We start from the raw sequence: 20,580 nt of genomic DNA, 5'->3' as shown, positions 1-20,580 counted from the left end.
TCTGGCTGGCCTGGAACTCACAGAGATCCACCTGTCTTTGCCTCTCAATGCTGGGATTAAGGGCATGTGATATCACGCCCAATTCCTGGGATTTTTGAGACAACACCCACTAGGCTCGTGGAAAGCCTGTCGGGTCCAGATGAGCGACAGGAGCAGAGATGCCTGGGCTAGGGCGGCTGTGGGAGAGCAGTAGAAGCTGCAGTGAGGGCGGGGAAGGCAGGGTGAGGAGGGCTGGATTCATCCAGCCCTGAGTGCTGTCAGTCCCACAGGTTAATGCCACTGTGAACCTGAAACTCAGATCTCCTACACCCAGGCTTTAGAGCGAACACTAGGATTTCCACAGGAAAAGACATTAACATCTTCCCCACAGCCTTACTTACTTGACAGACAGGGAGAAGTCCCCGGGAGCGCTCTCACTCTCTCGGATTAGGAAGGCCCCATCGTGCCGCTGTTTGCTAAGCATTTCTTCTGCCTTGGCTCTGGGGATTTTGCCAAAAAACCACCTAAGGAAGGAAGGCAAGCTGGTTAACATCTGCTTCCCCACAAAGAAACGGGATGTACAACCTGGTATGTAAGTGGGAGCGCTCGTCAGTCAGAGAGAGGGGAGAGCTTTACCTGCTGGTCTCCCACCCACGGCTCCCTGGGGCTGCTGTGTGGTTCAGGGGCCTGAGAGCCAGAGTTTTCAAACAGCTTCTCTTACTCCACTCTAGACAAGGCAGTACCACAGGCCACTCCAGTCTACACAGCATGCAGTCTGAGAGCTGGTTCCTGAGGCCAAAGCCCTCCTGCCTCTCACTCACTCATCAGGAGGGATCTAGGAAAGTTCCAACACCCAGGATAAGAGCAGAGGGAAGACAGGCCTTCTGAGGCCACTTTATGTAGGAGTCAAGTGCAGGGGAGGGCTGGGAAGGCCTACAACTTCACAGTTGCAGAAGGCGTGGATTCTGCGAAAGCACAAAGGGGGGGCTTGGATTGTGAGAAAGTAGGCTCTAGGTGTGGCAGTGGTGTAAGCCTTTATTCCCAGCACCCAGAAGGCAAAGGTGGATCTCTGTGGTTCAAGGTCAGCCTGGCCTACACAGCTTCAGGATAGCCAGAGATACACAGTAAGACTGTCTCGACAAACCAAAGCCCCACCTTACCTTATGATATCGGAAATTTTTTTTTTTTTTAAAGAGTCACTCTGTGTAGCCCTGGCTATCCTGGAATTCACTCTGTAGAGCAGGCCTGAAATTCTTTTTTTTTGTTTTTTGTTTTTTTTTTTTTGCTTTTTAGATTTGGTTTTTCAAGACAGAGTTTCTCTCTGTATAGCCCTGGCTGTCCTGGAACTCACTCTGTAGACCAGGCTGTCCTCAAACTCAGAAATCCGTCTGCCTCTGCCTCCCTGAGTGCTGGGATTACAGCCGCCGCCACCACACACACACACACACACACACACACACACACACACACACAGTAAGCCACCAAGGCTGCTGCTTGTCTTGAGTCAGAGTTTATGTCTGGTCCACAAAGGCCTACCAAGTACTGAGAATTATGGGCATTTGCCTCAGGCAGAGCTCATGGCTATTTTAATACCCAGGAAAGTATTTTTAAAAAAAACTCTGCTAGACTAAAACTAAAATTCAGGTAGAAGCCATGAAGTTGCTAGGAGGGGTACCCCAGCAACTGCCTGAATGACTCTAAATACACCCAAATCTAGGTTTCCGATCTTCTTCACTTTGCATCTCTGACTCCACACTGTGGAGATTCACCCCCCTTCCATGAGAATGAAGCCTGCGGAGCCTGCTGTGCTGGGGGGCAGCCACACCAGGGAATTCCTTACTAACAGAAAGAATCACCTGGGAAGACACCAGGGAGGCTCTGAGGACATAGCCCATGTCTAGTGGTCTCTGGCACTCTAAGGGCTCCCTGCGGGCATGCTACAGTGGCAGATGCCGTGGCCACAGGCCGATCCCCAGCCACAGGCCTCTCCCTCCACACCCACCAGGGAAGGGGGAAAGACTCTCCACAGCCGCTTCCTCTCCCTTCCCCAACACCAAGCACATACTTTTGGTTTATTTTTTAAAGACTTCTTTATTTTTATGTAGATGAGTACACTGTAGCTGTCTTCAGACACACCAGAAGAGGGAATTGGATCCTATTACAGATGGCTGTGAGCCACCATGTAGTTGCTGGGATTTGAACTCAGCACCTTCAGAAGAGCAGTCAGTGCTCTTAACCACTGAGTCATCTCTTCAGCCCAGCACATACTTTTGAACAATTACTTTTTTGATAATTTCAAATAATGCTTTCTGGCCATATTCGCCCTCTTTTTTTTTTTTTTTTTGAAGCTATAAAGCAGTGGATTTAAAGTGGCCTAAATGTGCATTAAGGAAGAATAAAAAGGAACACTTACCCCAAACGCCCGCCCTTTGGCAGGAATTCCTGGCAGCAGGCAGTGTGTGCATCTAGACCTTCTCTTACGGCCATGAAGCCTACAGTTGTGTAAGCCCCAGTGCCTTCTTATTCACAGCTTAAGAGTCTATACAATTTTATTTTATTTTATTTGTTTTTTTGGACTTGGTTTTTTTGAGACAGGGTTTCTCTATGTAGCCCTGGTTGTCCTGGAACTCACTCTGTAGACCAGGCTGGCCTCGAACTTAGAAATCCGCCTGCCTCTGCCTCCCTGAGTGCTGGGATTACAGGTGTGCGCCACCACCACCTGGCCCACAATTTTATTTTCAATGTAAAAATTTTAGTTCTAGAATTATACCTGTAATTCTACTGCTGAGAAGGAAGAGGCAGGAAGATTACTGTAACTTCAAGGCTTGTCTGGGTTATATAGTGAAACCCTGTTTCAAAAACTAAAACAGAACAAAAACATTAGTTTGTAAATCATTTCACAGATCAAAACTTTGCCTGCCTGCTCCTGGCTCACTAAGCACACACAATCTTGAGTTTGCAGCAGCAGGAGGAACCACACACAGCGCTGATCACCAACGCTCTTTCACAGGCTATTTACAAGCCCGATAAGCTTCTAAAAGTCTTGCTGGTTTGCAGTGCTAGAGGCAGATACCAGGGCCTTGTGCACACTGGGCTAGTCCTTGAACACCGAGCGACACTCTGAGCCTGATGGTCTCTTTTAATGAGGATATTTATGTATGACTACATGCCTACAGACAAATGTTCTGCTAATCTTTAAAAGACTGGACTGGTGTGTACTACCTAGAAATAGCAAGCAAGGGAGGCAGGGGTAGGAGACATGTATTTTCCAATGCAGTATTTATAGCAAGTCACAGGCCCCACCCACATGCACTTACTATGAAGCGTGTGTCACCTATGGGGAACACAACTCTCACTGCAGCACTGCAGCGGCAGCCACTGTAGCTGGTCTTCATTGGCCCCAAGGGCATCATTAGGTGGCTGGCAGTCTAGTGTATAACTGCCCTCCTCCCTCCTCTCCTAACAAAGGGGGAGGGAGGGCTGAGCTCTGGCCCACTGCACTGTGGTGCCACACTGACATGTACCTTATTAGACCACATGGAAGTTGCAGGGTGGAGACTGAACCTGTGAAGTCACAGAAACAATCAGAAGAAGCAGCCTTCACAGCAGTGTGACCTGGAGAAAGGCTCCAGAATGTCCAACTTCCTTCTGCAGAGTTCAGAGCGGGAGTGGAGCAGAGCCCACCGACTGTCCTTCAGCCAGCTTCAAATACCCAGCCGAGCACACTGGCTTCCTGCTTGGTTAGTCATGGAGAGCAGGAAGGTCTGACCCCAGTGCCCGCCTCACTGGAGCTGCCTAAGTGTTCTAGCACTCAGCTTACACCCCCATGTCCTTCCCATTGTCCAGGCCTCTGACCAATGCTTCTGCCTCAACCTCAAGTGATGGGGTCATACGTACGGATGCATACCCCCACCTCAAAACATTTTATGTAAAGGGGAAAAGGCAAAGCCTGAGTAGCAGTCAGGAAACCATGGCTCTCAGCCCAAGCGTACCCCATCTTTTTAATGTCCCACAACTCAACTGTTCAATTTGAGGCTGCCCTATTCTTTAATTTTTATGGTTGTGAACCTAGCCTTTAACGGCTGAGCCATCTATCTCTCCAGCCCGTTCTTTAATTTTCAAAAATGTATTATTGTATGCCCATGCACATACACAGGCACTCACACGACAGGAAGCACTGTGGATGTCAGAGGACAACTTTTAAGATTCAGTTCCCTCTTTCTGCCCTGAGTTAGAGAGTTTACTTCAGTTCTCAGGCCAGTCAGCCCCAAGGCTGACCTGACATTTGAGGACTGCCAACAGAGATAAGCGCTCACTGCTCCACTCTAGTGTCGAGAATCCAGGGCCTCATTAATTTGAGGCAAACCTTCTACCGTGAAACCACACCCCTTTACGGTCTTCCTTCCTTCCTTCCTTCCTTTCTTTCTTTCCCTCGAGACAGGGTTTCTCTGTGTAGCCTTGGCTGTCCTGGAACTCACTCTGTAGACCAGGCTGGCCTCGAACTCAGAAATCCGCCTGCCTCTGCCTCCCAAGTGCTGGGATTACAGGCGTGCGCCACCACCGCCCGGCTTTTTCTTACCCACATTGGTGGCTCACAACCACCCATAACTTCCCTTCTAGAGGAACGGTCTTTTGATGTCTGTGAGCTCGTGCACACAAAACACATGAAGACACATACACAATTTACTGTTTGTTTTGTTTTCAAGATAGGGTTTGTTTGTGTATCCTTGGCGGTCTATCTGCCTCTGCCTCTGCCTCCCGAGCACTGGGATCAGAGATGCATGTCACTGCTGCCCGGCCAGTTTACTTTTTAAAAGAAGGCAGGACGTATGTGCTGGCACTGACCTTTAATAATAAAAACATTTGGAAGGCAGAGGCAGGCAGATCTTTGAGTTTAAGGACAGCATGGTCTACAGAGGAAGTTTTAGTCAGAGCCACACACATGGTAAGGCCCTGACCTTAAGTAAGAAATAAACAAAGGGAAGGACAGAGAAGAAAACCTTCGCTATCTAGTCCTTTATAAACTGTCTGACCTTCTGTTTTTCTTTCATTTTTATTAAAAAAAGAACTTTATATACATAAGTGTTATGTCTGCATGTTTATTTGTAGCTGGCATCTGGTGACTTTGGTGGCTAGAAGAGGTCTTGGGTCCCCCAGAACTTAAATTATAGATGGCTGTGAGCCCTGATGTTGGTGCTGGGATTCAAACCTACTTTTTTTTTTTTTAAAGATTTGTTTATTATATATAAGTACACTGTAGCTGTCTTCAGACACACCAGAAGAGGGCATCAGATCTCATTAAGGATAGTTGTGAGCCACCACGTGGTTGCTGGGATTTGAACTCATGACCTCGCAGTCAGTGCTCTTAACGACTGAGCCATCTCTCCAGCCTGTGTTTTTCCCATGTATACTTTTTATATTCTCCCTCATCTCCCCCACCCCTTTTTTTAAAGACAGGGTCTTACTATGCACCGCTGACTAATCCTGATACTATAGACAAGGCTAGTTTCAACTCCCAGGTTCCACCTGCTTCTGCCCAGCATCAGAACTTCTTCAGGTTTACCCCATTCAAGTCTGCCTTTGAGTGACCTGGACTGCCTCTACTGTACGTTGGTCCCCAATCTTAGGCTGCAGAGATCTCAGTTAAAGAGCATTCTTAACTAAGGACAGAGATCCAGTAATCCAATGTGTATTTGCCATTTAAACTGATTTTGATTTCATTACTGCTATTATTATTTTGATTCCATTAAGTCTTTAAGCCTTTCTCATAAAACCAAACCAACCCAGGCATGCTGAAACAGTAGGGAGGTAGAGGCAGGTGGGTCTCTGTGAGGCCAGCCTGGTCTACAGAGCAAGCTTAGGAGCAACAACAGCTACATAGTGAGACACTCTCTCCTCCAGCATCCCCTCAAAAATCCAAATCAAAATTGTAGCTTGAGATGAGCAGGCAAGCTCCTTGCATAGGGGGACCATAGAATCTGACTTACGGATGTGGTTTCATTTCTATGTAGTTCTTGGGGATGAAGCCATCTTTCCCATTGAGTTCTGCCTTATACCAGTTCTGATCACATTCTTCATTCAAAACCTGAAAAATAGTAAGACAAGAAAAAAGATCAATCATTTTCCCAATTATGTTGTTTGGGCTTATGGAAGACTTATTTGAGTATCAGAATTCTTTTAACTTCAACAGCCAACATTAAACACTAAACTGTGAAAGTTACAGAAAAAGAAACTCTAGAAATGAAAGGTCAGGCTTTTTTTCTCAACACCTAGAATTAAACCTCGATGGGAAGGCAAAGGAAGGGGGCATCAGAGGGAGCCGAGGAGCTAAGTGCCAGCCAGCCAGCTTCCCACCAGATCCCAGCAGCTTCCCACCAGATCCCAGCAGCTTCCCACCAGATCCCAGCAGCTGCCCTCCAGATCCTAGCAGCTTCCCACCAGATCCCAGCAGCTGCCCACCAGACCCCAGCAGCTACCCCAAGTGCCGCCGCTGCCCACAGACGCATCCAGAGACAGTGCAGGAACCATCTGATAAGCAGGCAAGCTGATGACCACGGTCAGGTCAGGTGCCCTAGAGGCAGACCAACCAGCACAACTCTGGCCCAAGACTCCAAGCCACAGAGGGCAAAGAGCAGCCGGTCTGTGTAGCCTAGGTTAAACTGGAATCTTGTGGCTGGGGCGACCTTGAATTTTTGATCCTGCTGCCTTCATTTCCCAAGTGCTAGGATCACAAGCTGTTTGGGTTGCTTTTTGAGACTGAGGCTCAGCTGTAGAATAGGCGGGTTAGAACTCCCAATGCTCACCCTCCCAAATTCTAGGATTCCAGGTGTGTACCGGTATGCTTGGTTTAAAGTTGGTATCAAGAAAAAAATGGAGCTGGGTGGTGATGGTGCTCACCTTTAACCCCAGACTCCAGAGCCAGAGGCAGGAAGATCGTTGTGAGTTTTAGGCTAGCCAGGGTTACAATGAGAAACTGTATATACACACACACACACACACACACACACACACACACACACACACACACACAAAGAGGCGAGGGGGAGTACGTGGTGGCTTCCACCTCCAATTCTAGAAATTGAAGAGTAGAAGCTGTTACTTCGCTAAAGTTCTGAGGTCCCCAAAAGAAAAAATGGAAGAGAAAGCTCAGGTGTGAGTTCACCTCCAAATGGGAGCAAAGGAAACGCCGGCCCAGACCATGGTGGTTAGCACAGCTACACCAAGACCTTCTAAAAGGAAGTTGGTAAGATTTTTTAAATTTTTTTTAATAAAGTGACTTTGAGACAGTGAACACCAGTCAAGTTAGAAATCAGAAACTTTAATCTGGCTGATGTTTACATGTGACGTTTTAAAGTGACATAAAACATCAAAAGGGGCATCAGCCTGCCAGCTGCAACAGCGCCATGGACATCAATGAAGGTTGCAGGCGGAGGAGCCTCATTGTGCTGCCGCCTGTGTACCACACCGGCCAGCTTCTAGTCACAGGGAATGGTCACTGATTTTCAACATGTGTAAATGTCAATATAGTTGGTGTGGTAGCACCGACATTCAATCCCAGCACTCAGAAGGCAAAGGCGTGCTGAGTCCTAGGAGTCTGAGGCCAGCCAGAGCTACATAGTGAGACCCTCGTCCCAAAAAACCAAAACAAAGCTAACACGGCCAATTTTGCAAATGCTAATAAATTAACGGTAAACATTCAACTCAATGAGAGAGCCTCAAATTCCCAAGTCTCATGCTAAATTCTCTATCTGAAGGTCTAGGCCTGAGTAAATTCTCATACATGCAAGCTTTGGTTGTGCAAACCTCGTTCCTTGATTTAAAACTATTGGGTATATAAAATTGGCTATACTCAATTATTAGATAGACAGGTGGGTTTGAGTTATCTGATTTGGGGAAGAGAGGAGAGATTAGGAGGAGGAGGAGGAGGAGGAGACCATGAGAGGAGATGTATCATAAGCACACGGCCAGGGGAACAGCAAATATCTGGGGTATACTGCTGGGGAGAAACCAGGTCAGCAGTTACAAGAGTATCTCAGGGGTGACCCCCCCCCCCCCCAGTAACTGTCAAAGCCAAATAACCACAGTCTGCATCTCATTCATTTGTAAGCTAGTCAGAGACAAGCTTGTCTCACACACCATAGTGCAGTAGTAACACATCACTACTTTGTTTTATTCCACAGGGGGTTTACAGCCTTGGCTGGCCTTGAACTGCGAACCTCAGGCTGGTCCTAAGGGCAGTCTTCTTATGTTAGCCTCCTATATACTGGAATTAGAGGCTTAAGCTACCACACCGAATTTAAAACTTGTTTTTTATTTCCCCTTAAACAATCAAGCATTTATGGGCTGGTGAGATGGTTCAGTGGTGGGAGCAGTTGCCAGGCAAGCCTGAGGAGCTGGAACTCCAGAACCCAAGGTAAAGCAAACCCAGTACTTCACTCCCAGCACTCGGGAGCAGAGGCAGGCAGATCTCTGTGCATGAAAGGTCCGCCTCGTCTATGGAGTGAGTTCCAGAAAATCCAAACAAACAAACAAACAAACACAAAACAAAACTAAGAGAACCAAATACCTGCAGGTGTTCTCTATATACAGAACCACATTCGCGCGCGCACGCGCACACACACAATAATAAAAATTAAGAACAGGGTTTGGGCTGTGCATGGTGTGCTGGTGCACGCCTTTAATCCCAGCATTTAGGAGGCAGAGGCAGGTGGATCTCTGAATTTGAGCCTAGCCTGATCTACACTTGAGTCCAGGACAGTCAGAGCTGGACAGACGGTTCGGCAGTTACTTCCCACGCTTGCTTCTCTCGAAGGGGACCCAGGCGTGACTGCCAGCGCCCACACCGGGCAGCCCACGCACGGCCTGTGACCCCAGCTCTGGAGATTTGAAGTCTCTTCTGGCCTCCAAGAGCATTTTCATGTGTGTGGACCATGCACGCCCAGGAACACACATAAAATCTTAAAACAAACAATTCACATTTCATTAAAGATTGTGATGATGCACTGTATTTCGCACAGGCATAATTTAAAAGCCTTCATCAGCAAACACTGGCCTGTGCAGTGGCCAGCAGAAGTGTGTTTTGCTGCTCGAACAGGTACACTGAATACAGGATTAGGAATAAGAGGCTCCTGACCCCAACACTCATCTATGAAGCAGAGTTCTCTGAAGCCCACCAGGAGAGGCACTACTTTATTTTCTTCCTTTCTTCCTTTTTAAAAGTAGCTTAAGGCCAGCACTATTATCAACCAAAGCTAAAGGCCTGGCTGGTGATGAGAAAGCAGAGGGCAAGCGTGGGCAAGAGCTGCCGGGGCAAAGCCACACGCTCTGGCGGAGGAACACCGGTAAGCCAGGCTGACAAGGCGCTGACTGTGACCGATCTGTGCATTAGAGAGAAGGGATTCTCTTAGCAAAGGCCAGGTTGACTGCACCCAGAGCCTTGTAGAAAACGAAAACAAAAAACAAACAACAAGACATCCATGACATGCTACGAGTCCCCAAAGCTGAGTGTTCTTACTGCCATCTTCACCAAGGCAGAGGCCAGTGCCCCTCAAAGTATCCTTCTGTTAAAGCACGAGATACCAAGGCAACTCCCAGTTCTGGAGACAAGTTACAGTGGCCACAGTTCTCCTCAGCACTGAACTGTCACTGGGTGTCAGCACACCTCTGTTGCCCAGATGTCAGGGAAATACGATGCTTGGCACAAGAATGATTACAATTTCGGTTATCTGCAAACACCAAATGACCAGGGTCCTACTCTATGTCTGTACACTAGAATTTAAGAACAGCTGGCTCTGCAGGTGGTGGGAGGACAGAAGAAGTCACTGAGAGTCGGAACGTCAGAATAACATTAATTCAACAAGTAACTTTTTAGGCATAGAGAGATGACTCAGTGGTTATGGCCAGTGGCTGCTCTTCCAAAGGACCTGTGTTCAATTCCCAACACCCACAAGGATGCTCACAACAGTCTGTAACTCCAGTTCTAGGGGATCCAATGCCACCTTCTAGATCGGCTGTCACCAGGAATGAATGTGGGGACAGACATACATGCAGGCAAAACATGCATAAACAAAGGAATGAAGGAGGGAATGAGCAAATGAGAGAGAGAGAGAGAGAGAGAGAGAGAGAGAGAGCGCTAGCTCCAAGAGTAAGATCTGTCTCTGCAGAAGGCACTTGGGGATGGCTCATCCATCTCCTCAACAGGCGATCTCAGCAGCCCACACAGCTTCTCTGTAACCACTCCAGGGAGTCTCTCTCGCAGTACCCACAGCTGCACTTGTCTAGCCTCTGCATTGCTTTGACTTACGACTCAACCTACATACACACACACATAGACACAGACACACACACACACACACACACACACACACACACACACACACAACCACACACGCATGCCCACACTTTGGCCTAGCAGAAGCCAACTGATCAAGAGATGAGATTGTGAAAGGAGGAAGAGCCAGTTTCACTCCCCAGCCCCACTTCCAGAGACTCATTCCAGACACATTATGGTACTCAGATGCATACACATATATAGACAGACAGACACACACACAGACACAAAGACACAGACACACACAGACACATACAGACACACACAGACACACACAATAAAAATTTCAACAACCAAGTTAGGCAGTGGTAGTGCATGCCTTTAATCCCAGCACTTAGCAGGTAGAGGCAGGGGGATTTCTGGTCTACAAAGTGAGTTCCAGGACAGTCAGGGCTACACAGAAAAACCCTGTCTCAAAAATTCAAACAATAAACAAAAACAAACCACTATTTAAACTCTCAATCTATAAAAACTAAAAATAACAGATACAGTTAGTCCTCAAATTGCAGAAATTTAACATCAGACGTTCAGTCTAGGTCTTGACAAGCCAACCAATTAAGCAACCTCAACAGAAGAATACTTAGTACCATGACATCTAGACACACTCACTGTATGTTCACTCACACATATACTTTCATGCACACACATGCTCACACTCCCATGCGGAGGCGAGGAAGGAGGGCATTAGCGTCTTCCCTTATCAACTTCCCTATCTCATTCCTCTTAGACAGGGGTCTCACTGTAGCAGAAGTGTGCCATCTTGGCTTAGCTGGCAGTTGGGACCAGAAGCCCCCTATTGCCACTGATCAGTCCTGGGGTTTTAGGCACACACAGCCATGCCTAATATTTTATGTGGGTGCTGGGATTTGAACTCCGGTCCTTGGGTTGGCAAGACAAGTATTCTTACCTGCTGAGCCATCTCCCCAGCCTTACATAGCATACACCTTCACCAGAACACAAACATGCTTTTTAAAGGTTTTTATCTTGCAAACTCTATTGGCCCCTCTCATAAGTAAAAGTTCTGAGAGCTATTAAAAATTAGTTGCTTTCAGCTGCTGCACATACTACATAGAAACAATGGGAACGCTCACCAAGCTCCCAGCAGCACAGCACTGACTCAGTGCTGGGCCACACTGATTCACTGCCGACACTGAGTAAGAGCCTTGCAATCACCACCTCCATCTGCTGCAGGTTTTGCTCAGGAAGAAAACTATCTTGGCCACGTTGCCTGTTATCCTGTATGCCAAACCATGTAAAATGCCCACACTGCAGATAAGCCATTATGAACCTTTTCTATCCCCCCCCCCCAAGACAGAGTCTTGCAATGCACCATAGACACGCTTTGAACTCAAGATCCTGCTGTCTCTGTGGCCTAGTGTTAGGATGAAATGTTCAAGCGTAATTCCCAACACTTGGCTCACTATAGAGCATCAAGTGATATCGAACTTGGAGGAACTGGACGAGAATGGTCCCTGGCTCCACAGCAGCTTCCGCCTGCTTACTAAGCACACAAAGGCCCACACCTCCAGGCTGCCGGGCGGGACTCTCAGGATGACTGCTGCAAGTCCACAGCTCTGTGAGGAGACGCAGAGGAGTAAAGCCAGGCCTTCCACGAACTCAAGTAAAACAAACAAAAAACCCAAACTATCCTGACTGTGGTATTGATAAAATTTTATATATATGTAACTTCGGTAGTTTTTCTCCCAAACTATGTTGTTTTATTAAACAATTTTCAGTAACCTATTCACTAAAATAGGTTAATTATGCAATGTCATCCAATAAAGAAAGAAGAGAGCCCAGAAAGGTGGGATAAAATCCCCACTCTGGAGAGATGGCTCAGCAGTTAAGAGCACTGTCTGTGCTTCCAAAGGTCCTGAGTTCAAAGCCCAGCAACCACATGGTGGCTCACAACCATCCTTAAAGAGTTCTGACACCTTTTTCTGGTGCATCTGAAGACAGCTACAGTGTACTTAGACATAATAATAAATAAATCTTTAAAAAAATGCCCCACTCCCCAAACTCATATATTGCCATCATTTTTGGTGTCTCCCTCACAACTGTCAACTCCCTAAGCAGCCCACTTAGCTGGGCTCAGTCCAGCAAGGCCCACCAATGTTCAGGCATCATGGTGCAAGACTGAACTGGCCCCCACAGGCTCGTGTATGTGACTGGTTAGTCACTAGGGAGCGGCACTACTTGAGAAGGATTAGGAAGTATGGCCTTGCTGGAGCACTGGGGTAGGCTTTGAGGTTTCAAGGGCTAAGAGTTGCTGTGGTCATAGTGTCTCTTCACAGCAGTGGAGCACTGACCAAGCCTCTCATTTTACCCACTAACTCTCCAAATGAATCCTTAGTTCAGACAAACTAGTCAATTCAGCAATCTGTAAGCAAGTATCACCTCTGTTCTGTCCTGTGCTGTGGCTTCCTTGTTCTTATCAAGTTAGCTCTTCCTAGGTGGATTTCAGAGCTCATAAAACATTAACTGGCCTTCTCTCTCAGCTTTAGTTTTACAGTATTTAGTTAAGGATTAGTCAGTAACTACACAATCATTTAGAATGTCTCATTACCACTACTCTGTAATGTGTATTGGCTCAACTGTGTTTCTCTCAGAATGGCATATGGTGTATTTTGAGGCAGTGACTTGTATATATGGGCTTTGTTCTGAGTGGTGCCCAGAGTGCAGAAGAGCCAAGGGACCCAAGGATTACCAGAAGATCTGCACGTGTTCTTCACTAGATAATTGACAAGAAACAAGAATCTCTTTTCTGGGAGTAGAGGTGGGTGGGTGGAAGATTTTGAGACAGAGTCTTGCTATGTGGCCCAGGTTGGCCCTAAGCTCACAGCACCTTTCCCACCTCATTCTCCCAGGGAAGGGCCACAGGGCCACAGGAACCATCATGCCCTGCAGAACCTCTTAAATGCTAAAAAGAAGACACATCCCCTAAATTTGTTCCAAAGAGGATGAGGCAAAATAAAGGAAGAGACAGGTAATCCGCCTGCTTGTTATTCTCAAAAGGTCGCCATGTTCCTCAAAGTGAGAAGTCACAGAATCCTCTCATAGGCTTGCTAGTGTGGTGTGCATGGTCTCTAAAACAGGAAGGACTCAGGGTGGATATGTGAGCATGGAGGGAACTAGTGACTGCGACATGGATAAAGGAGGCAGTGTTTGATTAGTTTAGGGCAGAATAAGTGTGTTGATTTCTCCAGTTCTGATCCCACTTCCTTCTTGGAGCGGGGTGCTGCGTGGACACCTGAAGATGCCATCTTCTACGGGCATGTGTAACCTGTGACTGGCTTTTGCAGTTTTTCCTTTTTCAGTGTTAGAGGGCCGTACACAGTGCTACATCCCCTGCCTAAGCACTTGTATTTTATAGCTACAATTCTTTCAGAAACATTCTCCATCTCCAGTCTGAAAGATCCTGGAACTTTATTCTTTCACTAAATTGCAACAAGATCGATGCAGAGATAGCCGTGCTTCAGATACCCAAGAGTCATCACAGTAGAAGCCCAGGACCTCAGAGGCATCTTCAAATGTGAGGGCCCCTTTAGGTGTTCAGAGACAGCCAGTGGTAATCCCAGCATTCAGAAGGCAGAAAAAGGTGGATCACTTGAGTTCAAGACTAGCCTGGTCTATAGAATGAGTTTCAGGACAAGGGAACATGGAGAAAACCCTGTCTCTAAAATAAACAAACAAAACAATAACAACAAAAGAAGTTCAAAGATGTCCAAGTGGAACAACTAAGAGTCACTGCAATTACTAGAAGATCCGTAAGAAAAGTGAACAGCAGCCCTGTCCAGAGTCACTGTCACCCAGAGTGATGATTACTGACATCAAACTGGCAGAATGGAGATGTTGGCATCTGAATGTGTGGTCTCCATCTCACCAGGTTATAGCTACAGATTGGAGAGAAAAGTGTGTGTGTGTGTGTGTGTGTGTGTGTGTGTGTGTGTCTGTCTGTCTGTCTGTGATGGGTTAGGGCACTAACATAACACATTCTTGCTGTCTCTGAGCTGTCTAAAATAGTTTGTGTCCTGCACTCTTATGGACATTGATTTCATATTAAGAAATAAAAAGGCTTTTCTCTCATGGGTGTCTTTTTGTGCTGTATCAGGCCAGTTCTGGGCCTCTCTTTAACAGCTGGTGAGCCCAGAGGCCCTGGGGACTTCTCATTTGAGTTTTAGGGTGTCATTAAAATAAAATAAAATGCCTGTTATTGTGTAGATTGCTCTCACAATGCTAGAACTTCAACTGCACCGGTGGGGAGGGGGGGAAGGGAGCATCACATCATGGAGACAGCAGCACACAGAAACATCTGGGAGCTTCAAGAGGACAAAATGTACACTGGGAGTCCCAGGGAGCTGGGGCTACAGAGCTCTGTCCAGGCTGGCTGCCTAAAATGCTCCAGACACTTTTTCCAATCTTGCCACAGTCTGTACTAGACAAGCTCTGTACAATCCCAATGTCACACCAGACCAAGGTGAACTAACAGAAGGGACACACTCCGAAGGGCTCTAGAATCACACACTGCCATGTGTACCAGGTAGGGTGGTACAGTAATGGATGCCAGGGCCACACCAAACCTCAGCTAAACCTCAGCTGTTACTCTGCCACTATGCAGAAGCCATGTGCAGACTCCTCAGCTCGCTGTCAAGTGGAAGGACAGACCTCTTGGGCAAAGTTAGCAGCAGAGTTTCCTTAATGAATGGCATCAGACCTTCCTAACTGATGAAAAAAACAAAACAACCACAGTTAACTCCTCAACAGCATTTTTTGTTTGTTATATTTTTGAAACAAGGTCTCTCTGTGTAGCCCTGACTGTTGTAGAGATCACTCTGTAGACTGTAGATCAGGCTGGTCTCAAACTCAGAGATCTGCCTGCCTCTGCCTCCTGAGAACTGGGATTAAAGGTGGGCATCATCATGTTTGGCTTTTAAACATCCCATTTTTAGCTACTGCTCTTTTTCATCTTGCTCCCAAACACAAGGCTTTTGTCTTATGCAAACCTTTTTGGTCTTAAAACATTAAAACCAATCCCACACCAAGGTAAAGGTGAGCAAGCACTTGTTTTCTGACCCTGACAACCTTACCTGTGTCAATCATTTCCTCCACCCTGCAGAACTCCTCCCACCCAATTAACTACAACAGAAACAGTCCATTTAGTTCAACTTGAGATCTTCTTGATTCAAGGGATGAGCTGTAAAATCCATTGATTTATAGTGTGAAACTCAATGATGAGGGTCCTAAGGCCTAACAGCAGACAGCCATCATTTACAACAAAGGGCAGGTAGTTCCACCCAGGAACTGGGACAGAAGTTGTAAATCCCAGGCCAGCCTGGGCTACTGCTAAGGCAGGAGAGTAGATGGCGGATCAGTGCAGGCGTGCTGTGCTCACTGTACTAAACAGAGAAGGCCACTGGCAGGTATCTAGCCCCCTCCCAGGGTGGAGATGAACACGGATGGTTAGCAGGGGGAGACGACACTCAGGTGCAAATGTGGGTCATGGTTAAAACCGAGAACCCATGCGCTCTGGTGAGCTGAAAGACTTCAAGCGTGTCTGAGTCACCCAGAGGGCCGTGAGCTTTGCACCCTCAAACACTGCGTCTGCTGTGAGGTTAGCATCTGGGCACTGGGGTTACAGTCCAGGGGAGAGGTGAGGAGACAAGGGTGCTTTCTGGGGTCTGGGGGGTCACAAGGGGCCTGAGAAAGCAGTTTCTCTTTGAAGAAAATGCCTTACAGAAACTGTATATAGCCAGATGTGGCTTTTTCTTTCTTTTTGGGTTTTTTGTTTTGTTTTGGTTTTTTTGTGCTTTTTTTGGGGATTTGGTTTTTTTCGAGATGGTTTCTCTGTATAGCCCTAGCTGTCCTGGAACTCACTCTGTAGACCAGGCTGGCCTCGAACTCAGAAAGCCACCTGCCTCTGCCTCTCAGAGTGCTGGAATTACAGGCGTGTGCCACCACCGCCCAGTTTTTTGTTTTTTGTTTTTGTAACAATTCCAGTACTAGAGAGGCAGGAGTAGGTGATCTTTGTGAGTTGTAAGCCAGGAAGGCTTACATAGTAAGATGCTATATTTAAAAAAAAAAATTAGAAACCAGCTGTGTAGTAGTAGGACACACCTTTAATCCCCAGCAGTTAGGGGGCAGGGCAGGCAGATATCTAAACTCAAGGCCAGCCTGGTCTACAAAGTTAAGTTCCAGGACAGCCAAGGTTATACAGTGAAACACTGTATCAAAAGAACAAACAACAAAATAAATAAAAATGTAAAATATGTGCATATTTTTAAAAAACCCTATTTCCCCAAACAAGCAGATGGCAGTCGTCTTTTGTGCCCTGGGTCTGTGTGAACCGCACAGGCTCCCCATGATCTCTCTTACTCAGTGCGGAAGGTGGAGCCAATGTCAGGTCTGTCTCCTTCTCCTGGCTCCTTCCCTATGGTGTCTGTGCACAGTGCTGGCTCCTGACAGTCCTGGCCCTTTTCAGCTTTAGGCTGGAAATTCTACCCCATCTCCCCACCCACAGCCTCCATTCCCTATGGCTCCTACAGTGACCCTGCCAACACCTGGCAGCCTTCCAGTGTTCCCTACCAGACCATGGTATGGCTTCTAGAAGGCTGTAAGGATCAACTGTAAACAGTGATGTGTGCTATGGGGCAAGGGAAGTATTGGAAAACTACAGTAGAGGAAAACTATAGAAAAGAAGATTTAAGAGGTCCTCAACTCTTGAGACAGGGGTCTTTCTCTGTTCCCTAGGTAGCCTTGATTCCAAAACCCTAGCCATCCTCAGGCCTCATTCTCCTGAGGAGAGCTGAGACTTCTCAGGCAGCTCCATATCCAACTGCATACCCTCTAACAGTAAGCAGAGCAATGCTGTTTAGGTAACACTTGGAGCTGAGCATGGCGGCTCTTTGGGTGGTGAGATGGGCCCGGAGTCACAGGTCCATTTGGGCAAGCTGGTGAGTGAGACTTCACCTCCCTCTCCAGTCCCCCTGATGCTGTGTGCTGGGGACTGAGCCCAGGGCCTGACACAGGTAGGAAGTGCTGTATCCTTAGAGTATTTTTCTGCCCCAACACCTTGCTTTGTCTTAAAAGAACAAACAAATGAACAAACAAACAAACAAACCCAAAAAAACAAGTTGGTACAGTGGGCCATGCACAAAGATTTGGAAAGTGTAGCCGGCTATAATGGACTGCTGCATTAGGTCACGGTTACATCAGGAAGTGCCTCTGAACTACACTTCAGCTGACATTTAATTGTCTATCACACTGAAAAGGTTCATCTAGGAAGCTACAGTGGCAATGAGGAAGAAGAAAAGCCAATCCTAGTTCTCAGACGCATTTATGAACATGAAAACTAAAAGAATAAACAATGAGATAAATGAATTACTGAATCTGAGCTGAACATGAGTTCAGATTAATGACACCAAATCAGCCAGATAAAGGAACAACTTGAAGTAGTTCAAAACAGCAAGACAGAGGCAGAGCGGCTCAATGAGTGAGGGGGCCAGGAAGCTAAACAGTCACCCCTCTAAGACAGTGCTCCTCAACCTTCTTAACACTGTGACCCTTTAATACAGATAGTCATGTTCTAGTAGGCACCAACCATAATTTCCCCCCCCCCCCCCAGCCCCCGAAGACAGGGTTTCTCTGTATAGCCCTGGCTGTCCTGGAACTCACTCTGTAGACCAGGCTGTCCTCAAACTCAGAAATCCGCCTGCCTTTGCCTCCTGAGTGCTGGGATTACACGCGTGCGCCACCACCACCCAGCTCATAATTATTTTTTTGTTGCTACTTTATAAGTATATTTTTGCTACTGATATAAATAATAATGTAAATATCTGTGTTTTCTGATGATCTAGGACCACCCCTATGAAAGGGTTGCTTGACATCCCTCCAAGAGGGTCACCACCCGCAGGTTAAGAGCTGCTGCTCGGGTACAGAAGAACACAGCTGCCTGACCACATTCTGTTTGCTGCTCTCTGCCAGGCTACACACAGCCGTCCTGTGATAGAGCTACTCAGGGTTTAAATGACAAATTCTGAGTACATACCTTTGGACAGCTGGCTGTGACTGGATCAAGCAGCCAGCATCTCTTACAACTAAATGATAAAACTGGTAATGTCACTGTAGTGCAGAGGCTCCTGCCTAAGAGACAGGCTGTCCGCTCTGTACCCACCAAGGGCGCCACTTCTGCAGGCCAGTCTGGGTAAAGGAGCTCACTTCAGATTTGTCCCCACCACACAGACATCTGAGACTTGTCCCCAGGAGACAATACAGATGAGCAGGAAAACAAAGCAAGAGCAGCAGCACGGCAAGCGCTGTAAGGACCAGGGAGCGCGGCAGACGAGTTTGTTGTCAGGCCTCCCAAACCCCACATGGTGGAAGAAAAGAACATTTTCTGTCCTCTGACCCGGACATGCGCATCACAGCACATGAGTGTATATGCGTGTCCCATAACTGTCTGTAAGTACAAGTGTCCTGGGGACCTGCTGCTCTTTATGGTTCTGAGGGCGTCAGCCATGCATGTGGTACGCACATGCATGCAGGTAAACATCCATACACAAAACATGAACAAATTAAAAAAAAAAAAGGTAATTACAACTTCAGAGGCCAGAGAGAGCAGTAAATAAGTCCTCCTCTCTTTGCAAGCCCTATAGCTAGAGGGCTATCCCCTGACAGGCACATAAAGCGGACTATAACTGATGGGCACATACACCTCACCTCCCAAGTAATAATTAGTAAAAGAACATAGAAACCTTCAGTATAATGAACTCTGTGATGAGAAAGTCAGGGTGTGGTGGAGAGCTTCAGACCTAATCACACACAAAGAAGGGAGTCAAAAGAAATCTCTCCAGAGCAGATGCTGTGAGGATGGTTTATATAGCTTAAGTCTAGGACAGAGGACAGAGAATTTAAGTGTGAACAAAAAGAAAGATCACAACTGAGGAAGAGGGCTGGAGAGATGTCTCAGCAATTAAGAGCACTGACTGCTCTTCCAGAGGTCCTGAGTTCAATTCCCAGCAACCACATGGTGGCTCACAACCATCTGTAATGGGATCTGACATCCTCTCTGAGTGTCTGAAGACAGCTACAGTGTACTCACATGCATAAAATAAATCTTTAAAACAACAACAACCACTACAACAAAAGAAGAAGAGTCATCCCTGGGCAAGAAGGGGTTAGCACAGCACACAGTGGCACCGAGCCGCACCCCTAGCCTCGCCCAGCCTGGGGACCGAAGTGGTAAATCTGAGTGAACAGGCAGCAAGCCAGAGTGGCCAGGAGACAGAGACAGGGATAGGGAACTGTACCGCAGTGTGTTGGCTTTAATACTTTAAAGATTTAAACCTGAGGGGGCCAAGGGGGCATTAGAAAGAAGTCCAGGTTATTAAGTAAGCATCCATGGCAGCAAACTAGGCAAGAGAGAAATCTCAGGGCTGAGAGACAGCTTGGAGGTGAAGAACACTGGCTACTTGGCCTTCCAGAGGTCCCAGGTTCAGTTCCCAGCACCCACTGGGTAGTTTAAAACCATGTGTAACTCCAATCTCAAGACACCTGACACCTTCTTCTGAGTGTAGTGGACACATACGTGGTACACATGCATATATGTAGACAAAACACAAACATAAATAAATCCTAAAGAAGATTTTTAAATGAAAAACTGACTAGGCACCTGTTTTGTATCCACAGCTAACTACATCCACTAAATACATCTGCCCCGTTTAAAGGATCTACAATTGCTTCTCTCCCTAACAAGCCCAGCACACCCACCCTATGACGGGCACAGTGCCCAGGGCCTGAGCACACCAAGCGACTGCTCCACTGCCAGGCGCATGCCCAGCACTCCTCTGTGCTGCACCACTGCAGCGCTTTAGAAAACAAAGCAGCATATTTTAACTACTGCGCCCTGCAAGCATCGTCACACATGACCATATAGTTGGTCATACTCAGCTCCCCACTTACCCACTGTCCCTCTCCCACTCCTGACGAGCCTCCTCTTCCTCTCGCCCAGTCTAGTTTGCTTCCTTCTGCTGTGAGAAAACACTGGCTGGAAGTTCTTTGGGGAGGAGAGGATGCGTGGCGAAGGAAAGGCAGGGAGCTGGAGGCAGGACCTGGAGAAGCATGAGGCCCACTGCTTACTGGCTTGCTCAGCCTTTCTCATACAGGCCGGGCCCACAGGACAGCCTCACTGAGTGTCCCCTTCTCAGGTATGTCAGGCTGACAAATGACACTACCCACAACACCAACTAACCCCAATCCTACTTTCATTTTCTGAC

The 20,580-nt window shown here is 47.2% G+C and overlaps 1 protein-coding gene across 2 annotated transcripts in view; it reads right to left on the bottom strand.

Moving 5' to 3' along the window:
• The window catches only part of Grb2 (growth factor receptor bound protein 2), a 61,715-nt gene that overhangs the window by 5,663 nt on the left and 35,472 nt on the right, over positions 1-20,580 (bottom strand). For both annotated transcript variants that reach the window (XM_052197829.1, XM_052197831.1), the window contains exons 3-4: positions 5,967-6,064; positions 381-503 (exon numbers count right to left, since the gene is read on the bottom strand). In XM_052197829.1, coding sequence (XP_052053789.1) covers positions 381-503; positions 5,967-6,064 — 221 coding nt within the window. The remainder of the gene's footprint in view (positions 1-380; positions 504-5,966; positions 6,065-20,580) is intronic.

This window comes from Apodemus sylvaticus, chromosome 10 (assembly GCF_947179515.1).
Source record: "Apodemus sylvaticus chromosome 10, mApoSyl1.1, whole genome shotgun sequence".
Classification (NCBI taxonomy): domain Eukaryota; kingdom Metazoa; phylum Chordata; class Mammalia; order Rodentia; family Muridae; genus Apodemus; species Apodemus sylvaticus.
Note: the sequence above shows the minus strand (reverse complement) of the source record. Positions and strands in the feature narration are given on the sequence as shown.